The 25,003-nt window shown below is 45.4% G+C and overlaps 1 protein-coding gene across 5 annotated transcripts in view; it reads left to right on the forward strand.

The window, feature by feature from the left end:
* Window positions 1–25,003, forward strand: part of PLXNA1 (plexin A1) — a 342,839-nt gene that overhangs the window by 71,264 nt on the left and 246,572 nt on the right. For 4 of the 5 annotated variants that reach the window (XM_044451657.1, XM_044451658.1, XM_044451661.1 and 1 more), the window contains one exon: window positions 1,602–1,784. In XM_044451657.1, coding sequence (XP_044307592.1) covers window positions 1,602–1,784 — 183 coding nt within the window. Of the gene's footprint in view, window positions 1–1,601; window positions 1,785–16,844; window positions 21,940–25,003 lie in introns of those variants that run through there. The other variant, XM_044451660.1, reaches the window with a different exon arrangement.

Consider the following 25,003-nt stretch of genomic DNA (forward strand, 5'->3'; position numbering starts at 1 on the left):
CAATAATGTGCTCATGCACTCTTTCTTCACCCTTTCCCTTCCCTTTTCTCATGCCCAGACTGGTGAAGATTTCCTGGTTTTTAAACCACAGTTTTCTTCTACATCTGATTTGGCAGCTGTGGTACCCACAAACTAAGTTCTGATCAGTTCAGCATTCTCTTTAAGAACCTTTACGTAAGCAAAGAATGTGAGATAAAAAGAATTAGAGTTAGTAGCAATTGTTTCTTCCGTGGAAGGTTGCACCCTAAAATGATTGCAGCAGCCTGTTCTATTGGCTACTTTCACCAGTACTGAATAGGCCCTCTAGGGAAAGGCCCATTAATGCAGCTTAAGCAGTGGAAGTAAGTGCAGCAGGAGAAAGATAGTTTTCACAACTGACCTGTCATTGGGTCATTAGATTGAGTCAAATGCTTGCCATAAGTGATAGAGATGGGAGTGACATAAAAATCAAACTTTGTTGGTGAAATTAGCCTACATTGCAGCAGGTCTCTCATCTACTTAGTTTTGTCCAGGTTGTTTGTAAAACAGGAAATATTTGTGGAAGTGGGGTGTGTACAGGGAGGGCTGAAGAGGCAGCACAGGAGCACATAGCTTGTTCAGAGATCAATAAACTACCTGTTTTATTGCTTGGAAGTGGATCTCTAGATAGTTGAACTTCAGCTCTCAGCATGCTGGCAGGGGCCTCTGGAGGTTGAAATCCAAAACATCTGGAGAGCTTGCTTCTTCCACTCCTTGTTTATTGGACAAGGATTGTTACAAATGCACTGCTAGCATCTCCGGTCAATACAGACCTAAACTGGCCCTTGTCCTGCCTATGTTAGAAATAGTACAAAATGGTGTTGCATCATGTAGCACAGTGCTGAGGTTGGTTCTGAAAACTGAAGCAGTTTTCTGTTATGACTGAAGCAGGAACATGTTCGAAATGTAGCTTCTATCTGCCATGCAATGTGTGTGGCAGATAAGCAAACGAGTTGCCATTTGCTATGGAATAGAAGCTGGGACATGAACAATTTGATCATGTACCCACTTCTGCTGTGATGTGTCAAGTGCCCTTTAGTTGCTGTATTTTGGCAACTGTTTAGACTTTTGAATTCTAAAGAAAAAAACTTTAAGACACAAGAACATCAGAAATACTACTAACTTCATGATTTTGGGTTTGTTCCATCCCTTTAATAATTTCCACACTCAGCAGCAACCCTTCCTCCCCTTTTGTGGTTTCCCAAAAGAAATATGAAAGTATGAACGTGACAGTAAAATGGTGGAAACTTCACATTAACTGGAAATATTCATGCATTATATTCAAATGTGTGCATATGTAAATCTGTATTTTAAAGGAATGATGGGCTTCATGGGGCATCTAAGACTTGCCTAGGATTCATGAGAAGGGATGGGAAACTATGAGTGGTTTTCTCTCATTCACAGGAAGCTGTCTACATAGCTTTTCAGTTTCCTAAAAAAGCTATCTGTAACTGAACCAGCAAGCCCAGTTTCCTTTGCAAATTGAGCATGTCTTCTTATTAGGAATCATATAGTGTCCTGAAATATTATCAAACAGCTAATCTCTCATTTTGCTCTTCTGTTTGCTTTTTCCTCTCTTACAGCCTCTGCAAATTGATGACAATTTCTGCGGACAGGATTTTAACCAGCCATTGGGTGGGACAGTCACCATTGAAGGTGTGCCACTTTTTGTGGACAAAGAAGATGGCATGACATCAGTGGCTGCTTATGACTACCGGGGGCACACTGTGGTCTTTGCTGGCACACGAAGTGGTAGGATAAAAAAGGTAGGGGACTCTGAAGATGTTGCATCTTTTTATAGCATTCTGCTGCTTGGGCCTTGAGAGAACAAAGTACCCTGAGGCTCAGTCATGTGGTTAACACCAGATGTGAGAGTGATGGAATGGAAAGGGAATATATTTCCTTGCACATGTTTTCCTTACAACTTTTGAAACTATTTCTGTGTGGAAGGGTTTGACCTTGAACAACTGTGGCTTACTCTTTTAATATCTGTGCTACCTGAGTGTGCTTTTACCAGAAGGAGTGCTCTTCACACAGTTTCTCCTGGGTCAGCAATATTTTGGAATTTAGCCCAATGTTAGATAGCAGGGATGTTTCTTGGTACTGTATAAGCATTTGCTAAAATCTTACTGTTTTTCTTCATGTCTTGAGAACAATTCAACAAGTCTTCTAGGATACATAGAAAATGGCAGGCTTAGCTATTCTGTTTCTTAAGACCTGCATAAAGCTTCCTTCACTTTAGAGAAGCTTTGGCTGTGGTAGAGGTTGCCTTGGCCATTGTTTCTAGTAACTACCCTTTCCAAGAAGTCACTTTGCAACTTCTTTGTCCCTGCCTGAAGTCTTGTTATATGCCTGTATTACACTAAGCAGACACATTTTCCTAAGGGCAATGGATTTGTTCTGTTAACAAGAACTGAAAAATTCCAGTAACTGAGCATGAACAGAGATCTGTGCATGAGGCTATGGAATACTGCAGTATGGATGATTTAAACCATCTGTGGGCCAAAGTCCAGAAAGTGGAAGGAACGCATCCCTCCCCAGCTATACAAAGGCTTCTTGTTGCCGGCAATTAGCAAATAACTGTATGCCTTTTCTTCAATATTGCTGCAGGGCATGGATTTCCTGTTATCATAACATCATTCCTATAATTACAGCTGGATATTCCCTGTGTAAACACAGCCGGTATTAACTGCACCTTCAGCGCAGCAAAATTGTATTTAGAGTCCAAAAGAATTCTGCAGGATGCGCCCAACCTAGTAGGAGGCTTCTCTTAATCCAAGACATGCTGACACTGGGTTCTGAACTAAGGAATGGCCTGAATTTTGAGCTGTTTTTGCCTTTGATCTGCCCCCCCACACCTGCCTCAGCTAAGCTTCTAATTTTCAAAGATTACAACTGTTTTCTAGTACAGAAGTCAGTGTAGCTCCTTGTGAATATGAATGCAGAGGGGAAGGAATGCAGCGGCTTAGTGTACGCGTTGGAGTATTAGCATCAGATGTATTAGTCACTGGGGAAGATCAGGTTCCTTGTACAAAATTGAGTATATGCGGTTGTCCATTTCTGCGAGTCAGCATGCGCCTGTTCAGCTTGGCAGAGATTTTGACTTTTGCACAGCGAAAGACTTGAGTTTTTTCTACAAATACAGCCAGTCCTGGCTCCCTGATGTTGCCACATTTCAGATTTTTTAATGTCCACCTTAAGTATAGTATTTGATTGTGGTTCATAGAGGATGTCTTGGAAAACTTGCTTGTCAGGACACCGAATTTTGAAGATGGGGAAGAGGTGTGCTCCGTTTCTAAAGTGTGATAACGTGCAGTCAGTGACCAGTCAGCACACTTAGTCCTCAGTGTGGCTTTGGAAGCCCCCCCTCCAGTTAGGTTTTTTCCTCTACTTTTCTTGGTACTGCAAAACTCAGTGTTCCTCCAAGTTTGTTCCTTTTTGTATATGAGTATTATATTTTGTGGATATTGAGCCATTTAATATATTTTAGGGTATTGTACCATTAGGTCTACATAAGTATGCACACTCACATCTTAATATTACAAATAGAAAGAATTACCAATTTCTTCACCATTCTCTGGCTTCAGGGAGCATTCATGAGAGTATCATTTTATAAAAGAAGAAAGTGATACAATCAACTGTACAAGATCACCTGCCTGTCAGCAGTGTAGCCAGAAAGGTAACTTGGTGTTTGTGCCTCTTTGTTCCTCAGCCACTGGAGGAACTTGCCTCTTTCAGTGTCGGTACGTGCTGCAAAGGAACTTTCCATACACAGGATTTGCTGTGCTTCCTTCTTCTCGGAGTCATCCAAACATCTGTGTACTGTGTTTTTGTAGTGCAGGGAAAGTAGAATCTGCTAACTGAGAATAAGCAAGGTGCTGCATTCTAGTTCAGTGGATGTGTAATGAAAAGACTGGCTGGAGGCCAAGCTGAGGGTCATTTTAGGAGATGTGCAAGTCCAGAAGAGTTGCTTTGTTTATCAGGAGAATGAAACAGAGCTGATCACAAAAGAGAGTGTGTGGAAGTATGCTTTAAAACTGGCTTCATAGCAAGCAGTCATCATTCAGAGCTTGTTGCAACTTCTTGATTACAACAGCCAGAGTGTGTCATTGCCTGTAGCTTGTCCAACTTTGGCCAAGTATGAGAAGAAACCTAGGAAGCTGGTCTGTAATGGCTGGCCTATCTAGCCCAGTATTGTCAAACCTGACTGGCAGTGGCTCATTAAGGTTTCAGGCAGGAGATTTTCTGATACCTTCTGTAGGCAAAGAATCTGCTCTAGTATGGAGCTTCAGCTGTTTCTTGTTCTGCCAGGCCTTACCCTGTTCATTGCTGGCACTGATTTCACTTTGAGGATCTCAGGACTTCCTGAGTGGTATTTTCCCCCATTAGGAGATTATCTTTGGGAGGAAACCATGTATGTGTTCATAAGGTCTGAAGTTCACCACTGCAAATATATGAGTTGGGAGGCTGCGATAAATTGTCCCTGCCTAGAAAAGTTGTACAGTGTAGGTTGAGGATTACAGCAGTTTAGAAGCACTAAGGAAATTAAGAGCCCTTCTGAGCAGTAGATGTTCATGAGTTTCTGTGTTTGTATATAAGGAAGGTAAACTACCAAAATCAAACAGGATCTAGTTTAGATCCTGCGGTTCTCGAGTTAGCCATCTAAAGCTGCTAGGCCGTGCTTTTTCTTTATTGTAGCAATAAGAATTTCATCCCGACTTGGGCTATAGCATCTGTTCTTGATATTTCCTGTCTTCTCCAAGATCAGAAGAGGCACCAGAATGGCTGCCTGCCTCTAGTCCAAACAGATAATGAGAAGATTTCACATTGTCAGGGTTTTGGCCTTGCTGCTGTGAAGGTTGGGAGAAGTCATAGGCAGACTGTCTTCCCTTTCTGATCGATATTTGGTCTGAAGTGACGAGCATATCTTCCTCTTAAGTTCTAAATTGCAGGGTTTAAATAGTTTTCTGCCAGTGCAGTTCTACATGTGTGAGTGTGTAGAAGAAGTGTGGGAGGACGATTGATGAAACCATTGAGACGGTGTGCTACGCATCCAGTTATTTATCCCTGGTGATTGCTGATGATTGCTTTTTGTCTAGCAAATTTCTCCCCGAGGTGGTAGATGCCTCCTGCTCTTACATACTTCCTGTATTCTGCCTCTTCACTTCTCCCTTCTTGCCAATTTGATTGACTTCCTGGAAAGGCTGATGAAGCAAAGACCTGATACAGAAGTGTGTAATAATGTCTTCCGAGTTTGTGAAGCAGCCACAGTGGGGGAGGGGGGGCAGGTTGGTTCAGAATTTATTTATGGGGTAGTTAGGTTGGACATTAGTTTCAGCTGACTTTGCAAAGCAACCCTGATTCCCCCTACCCTGCAGCCAGACCTAAAGAATGCTAAAAATCCTGCATATGGAAGGTGTACTGGGGAAAAGGAGGAAGGGATCCAGTACTTTGGCAGTTGTTAGTTTAGGGTGGGAGATAATGGTATCAGCCATCTTTCTAGCCAAAGCAGAGCAGCACTGGGGCGCCTAAAGTGTGTAGAATGGTTTGTGTCCCCTGCTTTAACCTTGAAGTGCTGGTGTGGGTAGAACACATGTGACATTGAGAACACAGTTTCTTTAAGCAAGGGCCATCTAGCTGAGCATGGAGGATGGGGAAGGTGCTGTCTCAGCAGTTACCTGATCCTCTGAGGGCGCCCCGTGCAATGAGACCTGAGTCTGTCTGTCTCTGCAGCGGCAGCAGGAAGACAGTTTTTCCAAACAAACTCTCTCCTTGCCCTTCCCAACTAGTCACCCTGGAGGTGTGGAGAGTGTGGAATTGGCGTAGCCTGTGGTCTGTGGAACTGCATGTATTAGAAAGCAGTATTTGTGGAACTGCTCTTATTTCTAGGGACAGGGCAAAACATTGGAGGGAGGCAAGGCCAAGAATGGGGAGAGACACATATGCTGGGAAGGGCTGCAGGAAGGATCTAACGGGGCACTGGAAATAAGTTTTCCTAAAGGTATACTGACAGTAGTGACTTCTGGTGGCTTTTGAAATCCAGCCTCTGCTCATCAGTAGAGAATTAAAGTACTGCATATTTTGGGAAGAGCTGAGGGAGTTCTAGGCCATCTCATTTGGTGGATATAGCAGCCCTGCAGAGAACTTAAGGAGGCAGGGAAATAGCAGGTGGATTTTCAGGAGGGTAGACATTTGGATGCACACTTGGCTATGAGCAGTGTTGGAATAGCTGGGGGTACAGTGCAGTAACAGCACCTTGCACGCAGCTCACACAAAGCCCGTCTGCATTGTTTCTGTCTCCTGGCAGGGTTATTCATCCTTAGCAGTAAAGCTTGTGCCAGTGTTTCTTTTTGTCACCTTGGTGAAAAGGCTGATCCAAGTGCTGTGAGGCCAAAAAAATCTTCCCTTCCCATCTCAGGTTTCTGCCCTCTCCTAAAAAAAGAGGTGGAACAGATGCAGCCCTTGAGAAGGAATTTAGGAGCCTGGAGGAAAGGGTGCGGCTAGGCTGAGGCATGCTTCCCCAGTGTACTCAGTAATTAGCTCAGACTTTCCCTTGACAGCCACCTACAAGAGTGCTGACCCTCAGGCTTGTGATATTGAAATGGAGGACTGTTTAAAAAAGCTTTCCCCAACCTCCTGCCCTCCAGATGTTTTGGACTTCAATTTCTATGAGCCCCAGCCAGCATGGCCATGGGCAGGAATGCTAAGAATTGTATTTTTAAAAATCGTGAGAGCTCTTGGCTGGGAAAGGCTGATCTAGAATGTGCAGAAGTCCTGTACGTAGTTGTTAATTGGGTTTAACACTTCACTCCCCATTTCCTTCTCTCAGATATTAGATAGTGGAGGCCTGGTGTGTTCCTCCTTGGAAAATGTAGCTGTGCAAAAGAGAAGTGTTGCTTGTGTTGGAAGGAAATAGTCAGACAGACAGAAGGGAAGGGTTGACGGGAGGAACTGGATGAAAGAAGCATGTATGGTTAGATTATGAAGGTACATAAGGCATCCACCAGGTTGAAGCTAAGCAGCCTGAGCTTGGAGGGGAGACCACCTGAGAACTGCATGTAGCCACCTTGAGATCCGCAATGGGAGAAAGGTGGGATATAAATGTAACAAATACAAATGTAACAAATAAATAACTGTTGTTGTTGTTCAGTCTCAACACTCGTGCCTCACTCTTCACAATCCCATAGGCAACATTCCTCCAGGTTCTCCTATCCTCCACTATCCCCTGGAGTCCACCCAACCCCACACCTACCTCCCCAGAGATTTCATCCAGCCACTTCAAGCTCTGTCATCCCTTTCTCCTTTTGCCTTCAATTGTTCCCAGCATCAGGGAACATACAAGATGTTAAAGGAATTGGGAGTTTCTCTGAGTTCTGACATAGGGAACCTATTCTTGGTCTAGTAGTGGGAGCCATTTGAGCTGTTTGAAATGCTTTAGTCTCATCTGGCCACTGGAAGGGATGTCAAATCTATTGAGTCTAGCCTCTCTCCTGGTTCAGGAACTTGCTCAGTATAGGTATTTCAGGGACTTAAGTGGTCTTATTCCAATGCACGAATGGTGGCTCATGGATCTTCTCTTCATTGTATCACAGGGAAACCAACTTGGAGAGGTGTCTGTGTGTCTGTCTGTTTGTCTGTCTTTATATTTCTACACTGCTTTTTTTCCTGCAAGAAACCCAAAGTGGTTTGTGTAATCTCCTTCCTCATCTCCATTTTATTCTCACAACAACCCTGTGAGTTTTGCCTGAGAGTCAGTGACTGACCTAAAACCACCCTGTGAGCTTCATGGCTGAACGGGAACTAGAACCTGGATCTCCTGAATCCTGCTCCAACACTTTAACATCACACTGGCTATAGAGTTGCCATTATTAAAGAAGTTTAGAAAAGGTTAGAAAGATTTAGCATAATTTTAGTTTGGATTCATCAGAGCTCAGCCGCAGGGAATTAGTTTTAAACAATTTATTTTAGGCCTGCGTTGTCGCAACATATTTTTTTCTGCTTCACCATTAACTGGCCACAGTTTTCCTCTGAATGGGACCTTTTAGCAATGCAGCCCAGTCCAGCTGTGGCTCACCTGCCTTGCAGAAACATATATGTACAAGGAGAGCTATGTTTTCTCATTCATGGATCCTTGTGAAGAACTTCTGTGAATCACAAAAATGCCAGTGTCTGTATTACCGGATGGAGAGAGTTCTGCTTCCTGCCTAAGTATGTTCAGAGTTTGTGCAGAATTAGAGGCTGAAAGGGAAGAAAGATGACCCTTCTCTAGAAGATGGCCTTAAAGAAGCTTCTGAGTTCATGTCCCTGTAGTATAATCAGGGACCCTCTTTCAGAGCTTGAGTCCTCTGTGGACAACAGCCTCCTCTCTCCACACTCCCCTGCCCTCTTGCATTTGTCCAGGGTGCCAGATGCAAACAGAGAGCCCTTTTGTTTCAGGGAGGCTTGGCCCTGTTCGTTATGTCTCGATAGGCATCTTTCAAACAGTTGCTTCTCAGAGGGATGGCCTGCCAGCCAGCACCTGTTGCAGCTGCAGCCTCGCCCCTGACCTGCCCTTCCTCATCCTGTCTCTTTGGTCATCCCCCTTCTTCCCCTCTCTCTCTGTTTCTCTTGTGCCTTTTATTTATCTGTACATGGAGATGGATTGTCCGAGTTGCTCTTGCAATGAGATGGCAATTTCAGTCCCAGCATTTGGGAGGATGGACAGAGGCCAGGGATTAGCACGGGGAATGGCTTTGGCATGCCTTCTTTTGAGTTCTTGAGTGAGATTCTTCAGGGCCAGAACGCCAGCTACAACTTTTTAGAAGTATTTTTTACTGTAGATGAAGCACAGAGGGCCAGACCCAGATCTTAAAAGCCTCCCTGCTTCCACCCAAAGATCCTGATCTAAATCAGAGGCCCTTCATATACTCTAAAGTAAAAGTAATAAAAAGATGTAACTGCTGCATATAAATTTGATGTATGTTTTAGCTTCAGAAGTTCTCTGTGTATGTTGCTAGCAATGACTGAAACTAACAGGATCTCAAAGAGAATTGTTAAAACCTCGGTTTCTTTTAATGCTGGTTTAATCAAATCAATTTCTAGACTGTATTATGACACTGATGGACAGTGGAAGTTTCTGCAAGCCAATAAAATAATTTCATCTTGTGTGCTAACCTTATCCTTTAGGTTCCTTAATATGTCAGATTTATTTGTTTGAATGTTTGAGAGACAAAATAATCAATTCCTTAAACAGTTCCTTAAAGCAACAGTAAAAACCTTGGGTATATGGGTTGTGCCTTTGGGATTATCTTGCACTAGTTGATTGGCCTCATAGTCCCTCATTGTCCTCCCACCAACACACTGGTTTTCTGGAGTGTTTCCAGCTTATCTGGCACTTCGGTATTTGAGTTGCACCTCCCTATCCTCTGCAGAGCGCCAGGCAGGAGAGACAGTGGTTGTGTGAGGGCAAGTCAACATGCAGCTTGGAGGAAGGGGCTTACCACCACCATTGCCATCAGGGGGAGTGGAAACCGATGCGCCCATGAGGGCTCTCCTTTTAGCTGAGGGAATGCAAATGGTTGAGGAAGCAACCAGAGGCTGGCAGGGCCTACAGTGAAATGTAAAGCTGTGTTTTCCTGTCCTTTGGTTTTCTGTGCACAGACCCCATTGAGGTGAGCAGGGTTGTGGGGTGTTGGCCTGAGAGGAAGGGCACCCAGACCTGTTCAGAGCTCTAGCTGAGGCTCTAGCAGAAGGAAAAGCCTTGCTAAGCTACATGTGCTTTTGTTCTATGCTTCTTCCTCCCTTTTTCCCTTTTCCATGCAAGTGCATATGCTCAATTTTCCCTCCCTGCTTTGGTGTCCCCCTCCACCCCCACTTGGCCAGAGCATCCTGTTCGGGACAATTAGATGTGGTTTTATAAATAGAACTGAACCAAACCAAACCAATACATTGTCAGTGTGGTGTAGTGGTTAAGAGCATGGGACTGGGACTCAGATGATCTGGGTTCTAGTCCCCACTCAGCCATGGAGCCAACTGGGTGACTCTGGGCCAGTCACAGACTCTCAGCCCAACCTACCTCACAGGGTTGTTGTTGTGGGGATAAGATGGAGGAGAAGAATGATGTAAGCTGCCTTGAGCCCTTTGTAGGAAAAAGGCAGGATATAAATCAAAAAATAAATAAATAAAAATAAATAAATATGTAATGTACTTTTGCAAACTAGGGCTCCTCTGAGCATGCTGATATCTCCCTCTTGTTTCTCAGTGGGGCTAATTTTGTTAACAGGGTTGTTGGCATGCTTGATTGAGTTTGGTATGACAGCAAATGCTCTTAAGGCACTCCAGTAAAATTTCTGTGCACCTTCTTGTATTGAGAAGCAACCCATCAAATGCCATTGGCACAGCCCATTACAACCTATCAGCTTTATGGCAATGTAAGAATAGCCTTGCTGGATCAGACCAAAGTCCTGCATCCTCTTTCCTCCTCTGGCCAACTGGATGCCTGAAATACCTCTATGAACGGTATACATAGGTCTCTGCTAAATGGGATAAGCTCAGAGACACCCTGATCTTCAAGCAAATTGCTTGCGTGCCAAGCAATTCCAGCACACCCAGATGCAGAGACCAGAGTGCTGACAGAATGACAAAGAGAAAGACTGAGGGACTGAATGATGATGATGCTCAAATTTAGCCATGTAGGTAAATGTTCGTCTGTATGCCGTGACAAGTAAATGTTACCTCCAGATGCCCTGGCAATGGCCCCATGAGTCTTCCATCTTTCCCTTTCTGTGCCACCAGAAAGTGTGTGTGAGAGAGAGACTGAGCACAGGAAAGTAACCAGTCCTCTTGTGGGAACATAGCAGGACCTCTGACAGCTGTTGGAAGAAGGAGAAAACCAGAACTGGCTGCCCAGGAAACCACTGATGAATCTCTGATTTCTGTTTCTCTGCTGGCAGAGAGGAAGTGAGGGGACTCGTACAGAGCACAGCATGCTTCAGAGGAAGGGATGGGCAATAGAAATGAAGGTGTGGGTGGGCATATTACAGGTTGATGTGCAGTTTTAATGCGACAGCTGCCTTATAGGAAGTTACGGCCCTGCTGCATGTATGGAAGGTTTTGTTGGACTTTAAATTAATGTATCAATAAACAGATTAGTGGAAAACACCCAAGCTCCAAGTAATCCACTGTGGGGAAGTGGCCCCTTTTCTGACACCAGATGCATAGTAATTTGGAGAATAACTGTTCCTCCTTGGTATTATGGAAGAACTCTTTTGTCATCCCCCTGCCCATGTGTGTAGTCATGTGCTTGTTTGTAGGCAAACACCGGGATTTTTGCTATTGCAAACTTAACTAGAATATGTGCATGACATTTATATCCTGGCATTGCCACATCTGAGCCACTTCCTCTTCATCTTGGTTATTTAACTTCAGTCAACAAAGCTGCTTTGAGCAATATACTGAGTCAATCTTTCACAACACCTCTTTATTCTTCCTTGGTGCTTTCCAATGTAGAATGGTTCAGCATTTTTTTTTATTCCTGTAAGAAAGGCAAACTGTCTTTACCAACATACCTTCTTTCACAATCCATTAAAACAGTCCTCTTACTGCCCTAAATCTGCACCAGTATTCAGTTCAGATTAGATTCATCAAGCACAGCAAGGGGGAGATAAGAACTGTATATTAGGGAGAGTTAAAGAGAACCTTGAAGCTGAATTTCATTCTGTACAGCCTACATGTGGCCTTGTTTATTGTCCCAACTCTTGGTTTTTTCCCATGTTTTTTGGGAAGTGCAACTCATTTTTATTCAGACAGCTTCAATCTGCTATTAACCCTACAAACTGTCCCAAGAAGGACAGAAGCCCCTTATATTTTACTGAGAGGGAAATGCAAGGCCTTTTGAGCTTTTGCCTCAGGCATGGGACATTGGCAGATTTTTCTGTCCTTGGGGATGGGGAAGGAGGGGATTAAACCTCTTGAATGGGGATTATCCAGACTCTTTGGAGCTTTTATTTGTATCTCTCAAGGTTGTTTGCACAAATTATCTAGGCACTATTACTAGTGGGAAAGGTGGAATGCCTTTTGGAACCAATCTCAGTTCTAGTCAGTGGAGTCAGTCTGTGAATGAGATAAGGTTTAGAGCCACTAAGATTTGGATAAGATCCAGAGGGGAATCTCATTAGCTGTAAGCAAGTGGGTAGGCCAAAAAATGACAGGTAAATTCTGAATGTCTCTACCAGTAGGGTTATTGAGTTTAGCTGCTTCTTTTTCAGGTGACTTGGAGTAATATCAGTGTTAGTGGGTATGTCCTAATTTGGAATACTAAAGACAGTTGAAAATCAGCAGATTGATTATTTAAAATATTAGGAGGTAAGGTTCCTTGTCAGTATTGTCAGGGATGATTTGAAGACTGCTTTTCTCATCATACCCCCTTATGTCCTGCTCCATGGTGGAATCTGCTAAATTATGTAGCCAGTCAGTTACCCTCTGGAACTAGAAGCTTTATGGTTGGATCACATATTACTGGATCCTCCTGTAAGATATGGTCTTGGGGGGAAAATAACAATTTTATCTTTCCAACCATCCCCTAAACCTTGGTGGAATATAATATAATATAATAATATAATATGCTTACACGCGTCTTTTTCCTTCTCTTTCATCCTTGGGTTTATGAGCTCATGCTGCTTGTCTCTACTTCTGCAGATGACTTTTAATGATGGGTGCATGTTTTGTTTTGTTTTTTAAGAAAATTTGAGACCATGGAAATGTCTGACTGATGCTTGTTGCACTATTTCTGGGCCATCATTGTATGAAGTTTTCCAACTGGTCTGTTGTTGTTGTTTTCCTATTTTCCCTATTGGTTAATTAAGTTGCTTAAACATGCCCATTTGATTAGTCTGTTTAGGACAGGGGTGGGCAAAACATGGTCCATTTGCACCTCCAGCTTTTATTATGGCTTCTTTCAATTCACCACAATGTTCATCAGTGGCAATTCAGTGGTGGCAGAAAAGCAGCAATTTGGTGCAAACTTGCACTACCTCAGAGTGTCAAGAAGTGTGGTTTTATAGTAAAGCAAGATGTATGTTCCCTGCTTTTTGCATCACAAACTGCTGCAAAATGTTGGTAGTGATTTTACGGAGAATATGTCTGCCCGTGCAGTGGGTTTCAGGGGGTCAGAAATTGCCACCAAAGCTTCTGAAGCCCATCCCTATTCTAGGGTATTCAAGGCAATAGTTTGCTGATGTGTATGTGTGAAGCTATATCTATGTGTATATTTATTTATTTATTTATTTATTTAGGAGACTTCTATGCCGCCCCATTCACCGAAGCCTCGGGGTGGCTCACATCCATAAATAAACTTCCATAGAATAATATAAATTAACAGTATAAATTAAGTCGCCCTGGCCAAAGAATAAAATGAATAAATACTATTAACAATTAAAATGACATTTGAATAAAAAGGTCTTTGCCTGGCGCCGAAAAACAAATAACGACGGTGCCAGGCGGACCTCTCTGGGGAGCGCATTCCATAGATTGGGCGCCACCGCAGAGAAAGCCCTCCTCCGAGTACTTACCCTCCTAATTTCCTTCACGGAGGGTTCCCAGAGAAGGGCCTCTCCCACAGATCTCAAGGGGCGGGAGGGCATATATGGACGTAAGCGCTCCTTCAGGTAACCAGGTCCCAAGCCGTTTAGGGCTTTATAGGTCATCACCAACACCTCGAATTGGGCCCGGACTTCAATGGGAAGCCAGTGAAGCTGACGGAGGACTGGAGTCATGTGAACATAACACCCAGTCCCCGTCAGCAGCCTGGCAGCTCTATTTTGAACCAATTGAAGTATCTGGACCATCTTCAAGGGTAGCCCCACATAGAGCGCGTTACAGAAGTCAAGTCGGGAAGTCACCAACGCGTGTGTCACTGTCGCCAGGCAGTCGTACTCCAGGTAGGGGCGCAGCTGATGGATCAGCCGAAGCTGAAAGAAAGCGCTCCTCACCACCGCTGTCACCTGAGCTTCCAGTGAAAGCTCTGGGTCGAGGAGCACTCCCAAGCTGCGAACCTTGTCCCTAAGAGGGAGTGCAGCCCCATTCAGGACTAGGTTCAATTCACCCTCCCCGAAGCCCGATCCTCCAACCAACAGGACCTCCGTCTTGTCTGGATTGAGCTTCAGTTTATTGGCCCTCATCCAGCCCATTACCTCGGCCAGGCACCGGTTCAGCACAGCCACTGCCTCACCTGGGTTAGTTGAAAAAGAGGTAGAGCTGGGTATCATCAGCGTACTGATGATTCCGCAGTCCACACCTCCTGATGACCTCTCCCAGCGCTTTCATGTAGACGTTAAACAGCAAAAGGGACAAAATGGACCCCTGCGGTACTCCATGGCATAGCTGCCACGGTGCAGAGCCATAGTCTCCCAGCACCACCTTCTGGAATCGGCCATTGAGATAGGAGCAGAACCACTGCAAGGCAGTGCCTCCGACCCCCGATCCTGCTAGCTTATCCAGAAGGATACCATGGTCGATGGTATTGAAAGCCGCTGAGAGGTCCGGAAGAACCAATGCACTCGCCCTGTCCTTCTCCCTGCACAGGTCATCATACAGGGCGACCAAGGCAGATTCAGTACCGTACCCGGGTCTGAAGCCGGACTGAAATGGGTCCAGATAATCAGTTTCATCCAAGAGTGCTTGGAGTTGTCCCGCCACCACCCGCTCCAACACCTTGCCCAGAAACGGTATGTTGGCCACTGGTCTATAATTAGTGGCCATTTCTGGATCCAGTGACGCTTTCTTCAGGACCGGTCGGACTACCGCCTCCTTTAAAGGGGCAGGTACCCGACCCTCCCTCAGAGAAGCGTTAACCACTTCCAAGATCCAGATCCCAATCCCATGCTTGGCATTGTTTATTAACCAAGATGGGCAAGGGTCCAATAGGCAAGTGGTGGGACGTACTCATCCAAGCACCTTGTCCACATCATCAGGCCGCAACAACTGAAATTCATCCATTAATTTTGGACCAGACGGCGACATTGGTATCTGCCCAGAAGCCTCTGAATCACTAGTAGAGTCTAGCTCATGATGAATCTGAGCGATTTTCTCCCTGAAATGCTTGGCAAAGTCGTCACAGCGGGCCTTCGAGGGTGGAACCAAATCTTTCTTAGGGCCAGGGCGGACCAGGCCTTGTACCACTCGAAAAAGCTCCGCTGGACGGCATTTTGAGGAGGCAATGGAAACGGAAAAGAATTTCTTTTTCGCCGTCCTCACCGCCACAGCATAGGCCCGATAATGGGCTCTTAAGTGTGTTCGGTCAGATTCACCCCGTGATCTCCTCCACCTACGCTCTAGCCGTCTCCCAGCCTGCTTCATCGCCCACAATTCAGATGTATACCAAGGGGAAGAGTGGGTTCTGCCTGGCGGGAGAGGACGCTTAGGAGCGATCGTGTCAACAGCCCTGGTCATCTCCCTGTTCCACAGTTCGACCAGAGCCTCGACAGGAGCACCAGTCTTGTCAGCCGGAAACTCCCCCAGGGCCTTTAGGAATCCATCCGGATCCATCCGGCTCCGTGGGTGGACCCACACAATCGGGTCCGCACCCTTACAGAGGGAGAGGCCGCTCTTGAGCACAAACCTCACAAGGAAGTGATCTGACCATGACAGGGGTGTCAGACATAAATTCCTCACTCTCAGACCACCCTCTTCCTGCCCTGTCGAGAAAACCAGGTCCAGAGTGTGTCCACGTTCATGGGTCGGGCCTGTGACATGTTGAGACAGCCCCATGGCCATCATGGAGGCCATGAAATCCTGAGCCGCCCCAGTCAGACTAGTCTCGGCATGGAGATTGAAGTCCCCCAAGACCAACATCCTGGGGGTCCTCAACACCAGGTCCGAGACGATCTCCATCAGCTCAGGCAGGGAGACTGTTGGGCAGAAGGGTGCACAGTACACCAACAGAATCCCCAATCTGTCTTGGTCGCCCAACACCAAGTAGAGGCACTCCAGCCCTGGTCTCGAAGGGACTGGAAGACCCGTGAGGGAGATGGAGGCTCGGTAAACCAAAGTGACCCCCCCTCCCCTCCAGGCATGGACAGTACTGAACTAGATACCCGGGCGGGCACATTTTGAGAGAGGGCGACATCCCCCCCCTTCTCCCGCCCAGGTCTCCGTTATGCAAGCCAGGTCGGCCCCCTCATCCACAATGAGGGAAGATTTATTGTGGACCGACCTGGCATTAAGCAGCAGCACCATCAGGCCCGAGGGGCGGTTGACAAGACTACCTGGAACCCTCTGGCTGGGGACAGAACCAGAAGGAAGGACGGGTGTTGGCCATCTGTCCCTCCTCTTTCTACGCAGACACGTTAAGCCCCCACCACTGTAATGTCCATTGCCCGTGACCACCCCAATGGCAGCATCCATGCGCTCCCCAGGAAACTCAACCGTTGACATAGCCAAGGACGACTCCATAAAAACAAATTAAAATACAATAAAACTTTAAAACAGTAAAAAAACTCCCCATCTACCCCCCCGATACAAAATTCCACCCACCGACCTAGCCCCCCGCCAGCCCAGCCCCGCACGGCCACAAACGGCGGTGACCGCCCTTTGGCCATCGCCCTTTGGCCGTTGGCCCCAGGCTGCGTCCGGCGGGTTAAGCCGGCGCCCACCCGTGCGCCCCGCCCCAATCTGGCGTTGCTCTCACCAACACCGGTGGGGGGGGAGCAGAGAGGGGAGCGGAAACCCGCCTGGTGGCGAGATGGCAGCGCCCTCCTCTGCACCATCGACGGCGGCCCTGGCATGGCCCTGGCGTCCTCCGTGCCTGGGGTGGCCCAGCGGTGGCCGCGGGAGCAGCGTCAGCTGGCCCCCGGCTCAGCGGTGTGCCTCAGGTCCGGCGGCGGCAGTGGCAGATACAAGTTCCATAACATTATTTGAGACATGGGGTGTGGTAGATGTTCCTGGTATAAGTCTTCAGCTATTCCTTTCTGTTGATTAGGATTACTTTCTTATTTTAGGGAATGAGTGCTTTATATTTTTTTTTCAGAGAACACAGAGAATAGACATGTTCAACCAAAGGATTCAGGGTCATAAGATCAGGTTCTCCTTTTCAGCAAGCTACAGACAGTGCAATCTTAGCCAAGGCCCCCTTTAATGCTCTGGTACATCTAAGAAAGTAGGTAGACTTTATATTAAAGATTGTGTACGTTTGTGGCACTCCCCATGGTGCAAGGGTGAAGTGCATGCACATTATTTTGGAATGATTTTTGCACCAGGACAAAGAGGTATTTCAGCTACACACTGAAAAGTGTTTGTGCAGCCACTGCTAGCCTGGTCTCTAGCAAGCATGCACAAGCACATGCCCACTTTACATCACACAAGCAGTGATGTTTGGGTTGCCATGACAGGGAAAGATACTAAAATTTGCTTCTCTATTGGTTTCTTACCCAGGTTCTTTGAACCCCTAAGGTTAAACCAGAAGCATAGTGAGAGTACGAGTTCTTCAAGTATGCTACTGCCTACAAGCTATGATTTTGAATAACTTGATCAACTGCAAATCTGGGTGTGAAATACAATTTGAAAAATATTTATTCTTACAGGTATTTCTGTACTGACCAATAGCTTGAAGCTCTCCGGGCAATTACAAAAGCACATAGGATACAATAAAGATACAGTATAAAATACAGATAACAGTAAAAACATCATAAATTACAGGACAGAATGTAAATACTGCCCTCTCACATCCCAAAAATACCTATTATGAGAGAAGATAGTAGTTTTCCATTCTGACTGCTTCCCATGCTTTGAAAGAAACAAAAAGGCAGAGGTAACCAAAGTATATAATAATAACCTCCTGATTTTGGTTTCAGGTGCAAAGAGTTTATTCTGGATTGTTGGGCTAGGTGGACATCACCCTGTCAGTATTTAAAAGCTCCTTTTTCAATTTATTGGGTTTTGGGTTTGTTCAGCAGAAAAGCTCCCAAATAAGGATTGATGTTGTTCTGACCTGTGGTGGGGAGGTCTGCTTTTAAGTTCAAATTCAGTTTGACTTCTTGTTCTTTGACCTTCTTCTGTTTTGTTTGGTTTTTTGTTTTGTTTTGTTTCTCCTCTGAAGACTTCCTTTCCTTGTTAAATTTCAGTTATCTTTCTCTTAACTGCACAAAGGGTTACCATTTTCCTAGTAATAAAAGAAGTTAAAGGAAATGTTTAAAAAGGATTCTGAGCCTAGGACAGTTCCGGCTTTGGGAGAATACACACACCTTCCCTTGCTTGTGTCAGGAAGAGAGATTAGCCATGGAATTTGGGGGAATGTTTTGTTGTCTGTGCTTGCCTGTCCAGTCTCCACTGTAATTCCCCTAACCCAGCTTGTCTCCCAAAACCAGATGGCTCCTGCTGCAAGGGCATTAGGGAGGTCTTCAGAATCTGCAGGTCTCCACTGGAGTTCTCGCCCTCTTCAGCTTGTTTATTCTCTCCCAGGGAAGCCACAGCTGATCTGGTCTCATTCCTGTTTTTGTTGGCTCATCTTCTTTAATAACAACAACAATAAAATAAACAAGCTCTCAGTGTTAAGTGGACTATCCTGCCCTGGTTACACTCTGCCTCTTTGTTCATCACTCCTGCTGATAAACTGGAGTATAAGAATTAATAGCCTTCTCTCCCCATGTCTGTAATGAAATGAGGCCAACTTTTAACCTATGCCCGCAGGTCTGACTTTGAAGACCCTCTGTGTCACACTGTAATATTTTTTTCATGAAGTGTTCTTAAAAGAGCGTAACAGAGGACATCCGATTTTGCCCGAACACCTACCGGCCTGTAGCATAAGGGTGAGCTGAGGGTGAAAAGAAAATGTGGGTTAGATTTGAAAGAAGCTGAAGTATGGTCAATATGTTTTAAGGAAAGAGAACCAGAATCGCATCAAAATGAACAGAAGTAACCTACTACACAGATGTACCACAAGATAACCTTGATATTCCCAAGGAAATCCCTAGGAGGTGATTTGCAATGAGTAGACAAGGCCTCCATGATGAATTAGACACATCTTAGGAGCAAGGCAATAGTGGACATTGAAGGAAGAGCTGGAAAAGCTGGGGAAGATCTCTTCAGCAGCTGGAATATACATCCAGTTTGTTTCAGTTCCCCAAGAGAAGAACCAGTTTCTGAAAAAAGTCTAGCTCGTCTGGGGAATCATAAAGTTTTGAGAGCGCTGTGCATTTTCAAGTTTTCAAGGAATCTTGGGGATTTATCTTCTTCAACTCCCACCTGTCCCCCACCTGGTGGATACTGGAGCCAATGGATCAGAAATAATTCTGGGAAGAAGTGGCAACAAGCTGCTTGTGCTGTTCATTTTGAAATAGGAATGATTCTTAGGCTGTCATGTGTCTCAGTGCTTAGAGTTGAGGCTGTTTAAGGAGCTTCTGGCTGCAAATCTTCTTGCTTTGGCTAAGTATGTGAGATCATGTTGGGCTTGTAAAGTCTTAACTTCTCATGTGATTATGCCTTGATGTGCCCTGTGAGGTCTCGCAAATGGCAATATAACTGTGCTTTAGAGGCAGAGGGGCTGGAAATGTGTTTGCTAGTCAGTGTAAGGCAGTAATTTGCCCCTTGTGTCACTTTTTTGTCAGTCTTCTGATAGTGGTGTCCAGGATGCAGCTTACATTGGTTCTGTCTATTGTTGTTCATTCTTAGGCCAAGCTGTTCTAAACCCTTCAGCCTCACTTATTCACAGTTCTGCAAAGGCTTGTGACCTTGGCTTCCTGTCACTCCCACCCTTGTAGCTCGTCCTTTCCAACCTCTTGCAATGCCTCTCAATCAGTCACAGTGAGCTCGTGACACTCCAAGCTCTTTGCTCTTGTCTGTAATCCCATTTACTGCTTGTGGCCCTGTTGACAGGATTGACAAGTGTGCCTGTGATGTGCTGCACTTAACCAGTGGGTGGGTGACTTGATATTTCTTCTTACAAGTAGGTAGCTTTAAAATAAATAAATTATATTCTGCAATCAGAAAATTAAATTCTGTACTGCAAGGTTATTGCAGTATAGTGGTACAATTTTACCTGCAGAATTTTACGAGTATTATCAATGACTTGGAGGAACCAATGGGGGAAATTGAAGGCAGTACATTGGACAATTGATGGAAGTTGTAGCATATGAAATAACATAGGAGGACTTCTGTCCTGACAGGCAGCCTAGAAATATTTTAAATACATAAATAAAGAGACACTGTGGGGCTTGATACAAAGTATTTTGTGGTGTAACCCATGAGATTTTTTGATGTTTGCAGAAGCTGCCATGATGTGTCCAGTTTTCTTTTTTAATCCACAACCATAAGGACTAGGAACTTATCTTTAAATTAGAGAGGATGGAATTCTAAGAATTTTGAAGCAGCTCCACTTGAATCAAATTCTATGAAGATGGCAGGCATACACATATTTCTAACCGCTGTCAACAGACTAATCACAACCTAATAGTCTCAGAATGTAGTCTTTGAGATGTGTGGGAAAGATGAGTATAATGACAGGGTTCAATCTCAGCCATCACTTCCCTTTGCATAGCCTGGTGGAGTCACTCACCATAGTAGCAGTATCTTCTTAAGCAGTATCTTCAAATAACGGCCAAATAAGGCCATACCCCTTTCCCTAGACGTGCAGAAGCAGCACAGCTTTTCTTTTAGCAGTGACATGTGAATTGACACTGTTTTCCCTTGTCCTGTTCTTGCCTCTCATGTGGGGACAGCACTTCTGGGTATGAGATTTCTCTCTCTCTCTCTTTCTTTGCATCCCAGAGAAATGGATTGGAACCAGTTAACAGCTGGCCCTTTCCCTGCTGATGCTGAGTGTTTGACTTGAGGGTGCTGAGCTGACCTGCTGTGCTCTCAGTCTGGAATGTCATATGCTTGTCATGTGGAGGGAGCTTCCCACCAGAGCCCCAGGGCTTATTCTCTGTAGCCAGCAAAGGAGAGCTGGACCCATCAAACAAGGAGGTTGCTAAATCAGCTGTCTTGAGCTGTACAAGAGCCTTTTGTTCTCATTCTCTGGGTTCTTTTTGTGCCTTATCTGGTTTCTCTCCTTCACACCCCTCACTCCCTCTTATGCTCTTTTTGCAGCCTCTCCAGGCTCCCCGGCTTTTTGGGCTTAGAAGGCAGCTAGCTCCCACAGAGGGTATCCTGTATTTTCAGGCCCCATGTGTTTGGCTGTTTGTCTCTGTATCTCTTACTCATTTCCTTCATTCAATAGCAATAATGTTAATGGCAAGACAAGGTAGCCAAGTGTTGCCAAAGCAAATCCATCAAATACTTCTCAGCAGCACCCCCAAGCCCTCGGGAGCAGTTTAAGTGCAGGTCCTTTTAATAAAGGTGGGGGCTGGTAGCTTTGGTGTGTTAAGCCGGGGAGGGAGAAGCAGGAGTCAGCGAGTAAGGAAGCAAGCAAGAGTTCAGCCTGGCCGAATATCCTTTCTCCTCGCCACTGGCTGGGAAAGGGAGCGTGTGTTCTCTTTGTCAGCATCTGGCTTTGTTGAGCTGGCCAGTTCCAAACAGGATGTTTCATTGTTGCAGGAAACAATTACAGATCTATCATTAACCATTGGCCTCTGAAAGGAGGAGGCTTGTGTGTAGCAGAGGGGACAGGATGGAATGAGATGGCAGCCAACTGTCCTTCCACACATGAGCCCAAATAAAGACCTTTTCCGAGCAGGATTGCAGCCTCCCCCCTCCTGTAAAGCCTGCCCCTCTAGAGGCTCCTGGCTGGCGGGGAGGAAGAGCCTGTGTGTGCACTGCTGCCTGCCAGCTCAGGACAGAGGTGCATGGCTCAGTGCTTTTCAGAGATGTTCTGCTGAGACTGAAACTCAGGGCTGGCTGCTCTCTCTGTCAGATATATGTTTAGGTTATAACATCTGCTCCCACGTGTCATTCCCAAGTTGAAAATACCCTTTACAACAGAGTCTGAAAAGTGATACATCTCTGAGTGGGGAGGTAGGTATGCATAGGCTCCAGAAATGGCTTGGCAATACCTCTGTCTTTTTCAGGTTAGAAGCGCTTCTTTTATCTTTTTGTGTGTGTTCTTTAAAAAAAGAGCTGAAACATGGCATTGAAGAGTGAGAGACTGTGTGTGCTGCATGGCAGTTCATATTTGTTTGGTAGCAACCAGAAGGTGCTGAGGCATTGCTCTATTCTGATACTGGTCCACTGTAGCTTTAGAGAGTCAACTGAGACTCCACCTTCATCCCCCTTTGCAATTGCTGTCTGCATGTTGTGGCTTTCACGGATGTTGGTATGAATTGATGGCGTGCCAGAGCAATTGCGTAACTATAGTTCTTTCCTTAGGTCCCCTGTGTTTCATGGGCAATCTCTTTTGTTTGAAACTGTTCCATACATATTGCAATGTAGCCAGGTAAATAAAATGAGGAAAACAGGCCCCCGCTTTTGGCTGCCAGCCAGCTTTAGACTCAGCACGAGAAGCAAAAGCAAGCCCTGATGTATCCCCTCCACCCTCCCTGAAAGCTCTGAGCTGGCAGCTCTGTGGCTCTGGTTCCTCAGTCTACAGGCTGAGATATGCCTAACCTCTGTTCTGCAGCCAGCACTTGCTGCTGGAGCAGATGGGTGGAGGCAGAAGGTAACACTGTCTGTTGGGCTTCGCACAAATACTTAGCCTTGCTGTCAAAGGAAGTGTGGCATTTCTCAGGGATTCCAGCAGTGTAAAAACAGTGCAGTCAACACCTATGAGTGCTTATCCCTCCCATTGATATGACTATGCAGGGGATGGGAGCTAAATAACTACCAAAGCTAAATAATTAGGAGCCAGCAGTTGGAAACATGCATGATGGGAGTGGATAATGTGTCTCTCAAGGGACTTACGCAGCTTTCTCCAATCTGGTCCCCTTCAGGTATTTTGGATGAACAGTTTCAGGCACTCCTGACCAATGGTCATGCTGGGCTGATGGGAGCTGAAGTCCAAAGCATCTAATGGGCATTAGGTTCGGGAAGGCTGGACTAATGCCATTTTGGACCAAAAGGAAACGGATGGGTTTGTCTCCTAGCTTCCATATTTTCATAAAGAGGCCTTTGACAAGAGTGTACAAGCCTAGCCCATTCAGTCAAAATGGAAAGAAAAAAAGAGTTAGTGCTCTCTCTCTCTCTGTCTCTCTCTTCCTGGAACTGTGATGTCTTCACACCTGCCAGCACGAATGTACCCAATTAGGATGAACCATGTAGAATGTTGTTGGTATAGAGGGATTAAAAATAATGCTGGAGTCCAGAATTTGGAAGGCAAGTGGAAAGGTAAAGATAATGAAATGTGGATTGTCTTATATGGGCAATGGAGTGAAATCTAAGTTACAAGAATATTGATATTTATTGTCTTAGGCCCTGTGATGGAAGAATGGAATAGCACTGTGCCCACATTAACTGTGAGGTTGAGTGGGAAAAATTTTCCTAAATATTTAAGTTTGAGCGTCTCTGAATTAATGATTTAGGGTCAGGTTCTGAATTCCAATTTTTAGCTGAAACTGTAGGTGGTACGTAAGGTTTGGAGGGTTTCAGTTCCTGTGCATAGCAGGAACTGGAAGGGTTTGCAGGGGATGCTGTATGAGGCGAGGCTGAGGGAACTGGGTCTCTTCAGCCTGGAGAAGAGGAGACTCAGAGGGGATATGTTGGCAACATACAGGTATATGAGGGGATGTCACATGGAGGTGGGTAGAGACCTGTTTTCCCCTGCAGAGGAAGGCAGGATGTGTTCCAATAGAGCAAAGCTCCCAGAGCCAAGGTTCCATTTGGATGCCAGGAAGCACTTACTGACAGCTAGGACCCCGAGGGTATGGAATGGGCTTCCACGAGAGGTTGTTGAGGCCCCATTGGTGCGGGTGTTCAAAGATAGCCTGGACATGCACATGGTGGGCATGTCATGAGCGGAGTCGGCTGGAGCCGGGGGTCAGACTAGATGTTCCAGGAGACCCCTTCTGACTCGCCCTGTATCTATGTTTCTATGAAATATTTGGCCTCTGCAAAATACTATTTAATTGAGAGCAAACCCTAATCATATGAGTTGATTTTTCTGAAAGGTGTTGAGAACCTTGGCTTTTCTCCGTCGTCACTAGTCCCAGCTACTGTTTTTATCCTACTTGCTCCTTTGCCAGTTTGTGCATTTCTGTGCTTTGCTGTTTGCTGCTTCTTGCCAGGAAGCAGTGTTGTGCTAAACTAGCAGTAATTAATGATACCTGTCTGTCATCAAGCTCAACCAACAATCCTGATCCTCTGAATATAATAACTCCAACCTCTGGCAAAAGTCAGGAATCACTGCAGCTTGTGCTACTTTCTAGTCCATGCTGTGTTTAACTATTGGTCAAATTGCATTACTAGGAATAAAAAAATGTGCTTCCTTGACTTAAGATTGGATCTTTGATCCTGCTGCTCACTTAGGCCCCTAGCGAAACTCTGTACTTAGTCTGACAGCATGGTTGGTAGTGTATCTTCTCGACTTTGTCTTCATTCTGGTCATTATTATTGTGGGATCCCAATTCTCAATGTCCGGAGGCAGATCTATAAATCATAAGCGAGCTTGCTTCATCAGGTCCAGGTGGTAGGAACTCATCAACCTGGGTGTGAGAAACGGGCCTGCTGTTCCACTGGGTCCTAGATCCCTTGAGATGCTATAGTATAACAGGCCTTGACAGCTCTGTTTCCCTTCTCAGCAAAACAGTGACATTTAAACACACACACAGAGATAACCTCTTGTGTCCTCTTACTAAGTGTTTACTAAGAAGACCTCTTCTGTCTTCTTAGTAAACACTGACTACTGTGGGTTACGGGTTTACTGTGGGTTATGGGTCCACTCTCCATCAGTGAACCCAAATACTTGAATACATTTATGTAAAGCGTGGTTTGCGAAGCAAAATCAATAGAAGAGGCAGCTTTGCCCTGTTGTTGCTCTTGCTCTGTGTCTGGCCTATTGGATTTTTGGTGTAACCAAGCAAAATGGTTTGCCTCAGTTTTTCTGGGAACAAATTCCTAGGACCCCATCCCTCACCTCTGACCCCATTGT

This window comes from Varanus komodoensis, unplaced genomic scaffold, assembly GCF_004798865.1.
Source record: "Varanus komodoensis strain SLA01 unplaced genomic scaffold, ASM479886v1 scaffold6_2, whole genome shotgun sequence".
Taxonomy (NCBI): Eukaryota; Metazoa; Chordata; class Lepidosauria; order Squamata; family Varanidae; genus Varanus; species Varanus komodoensis.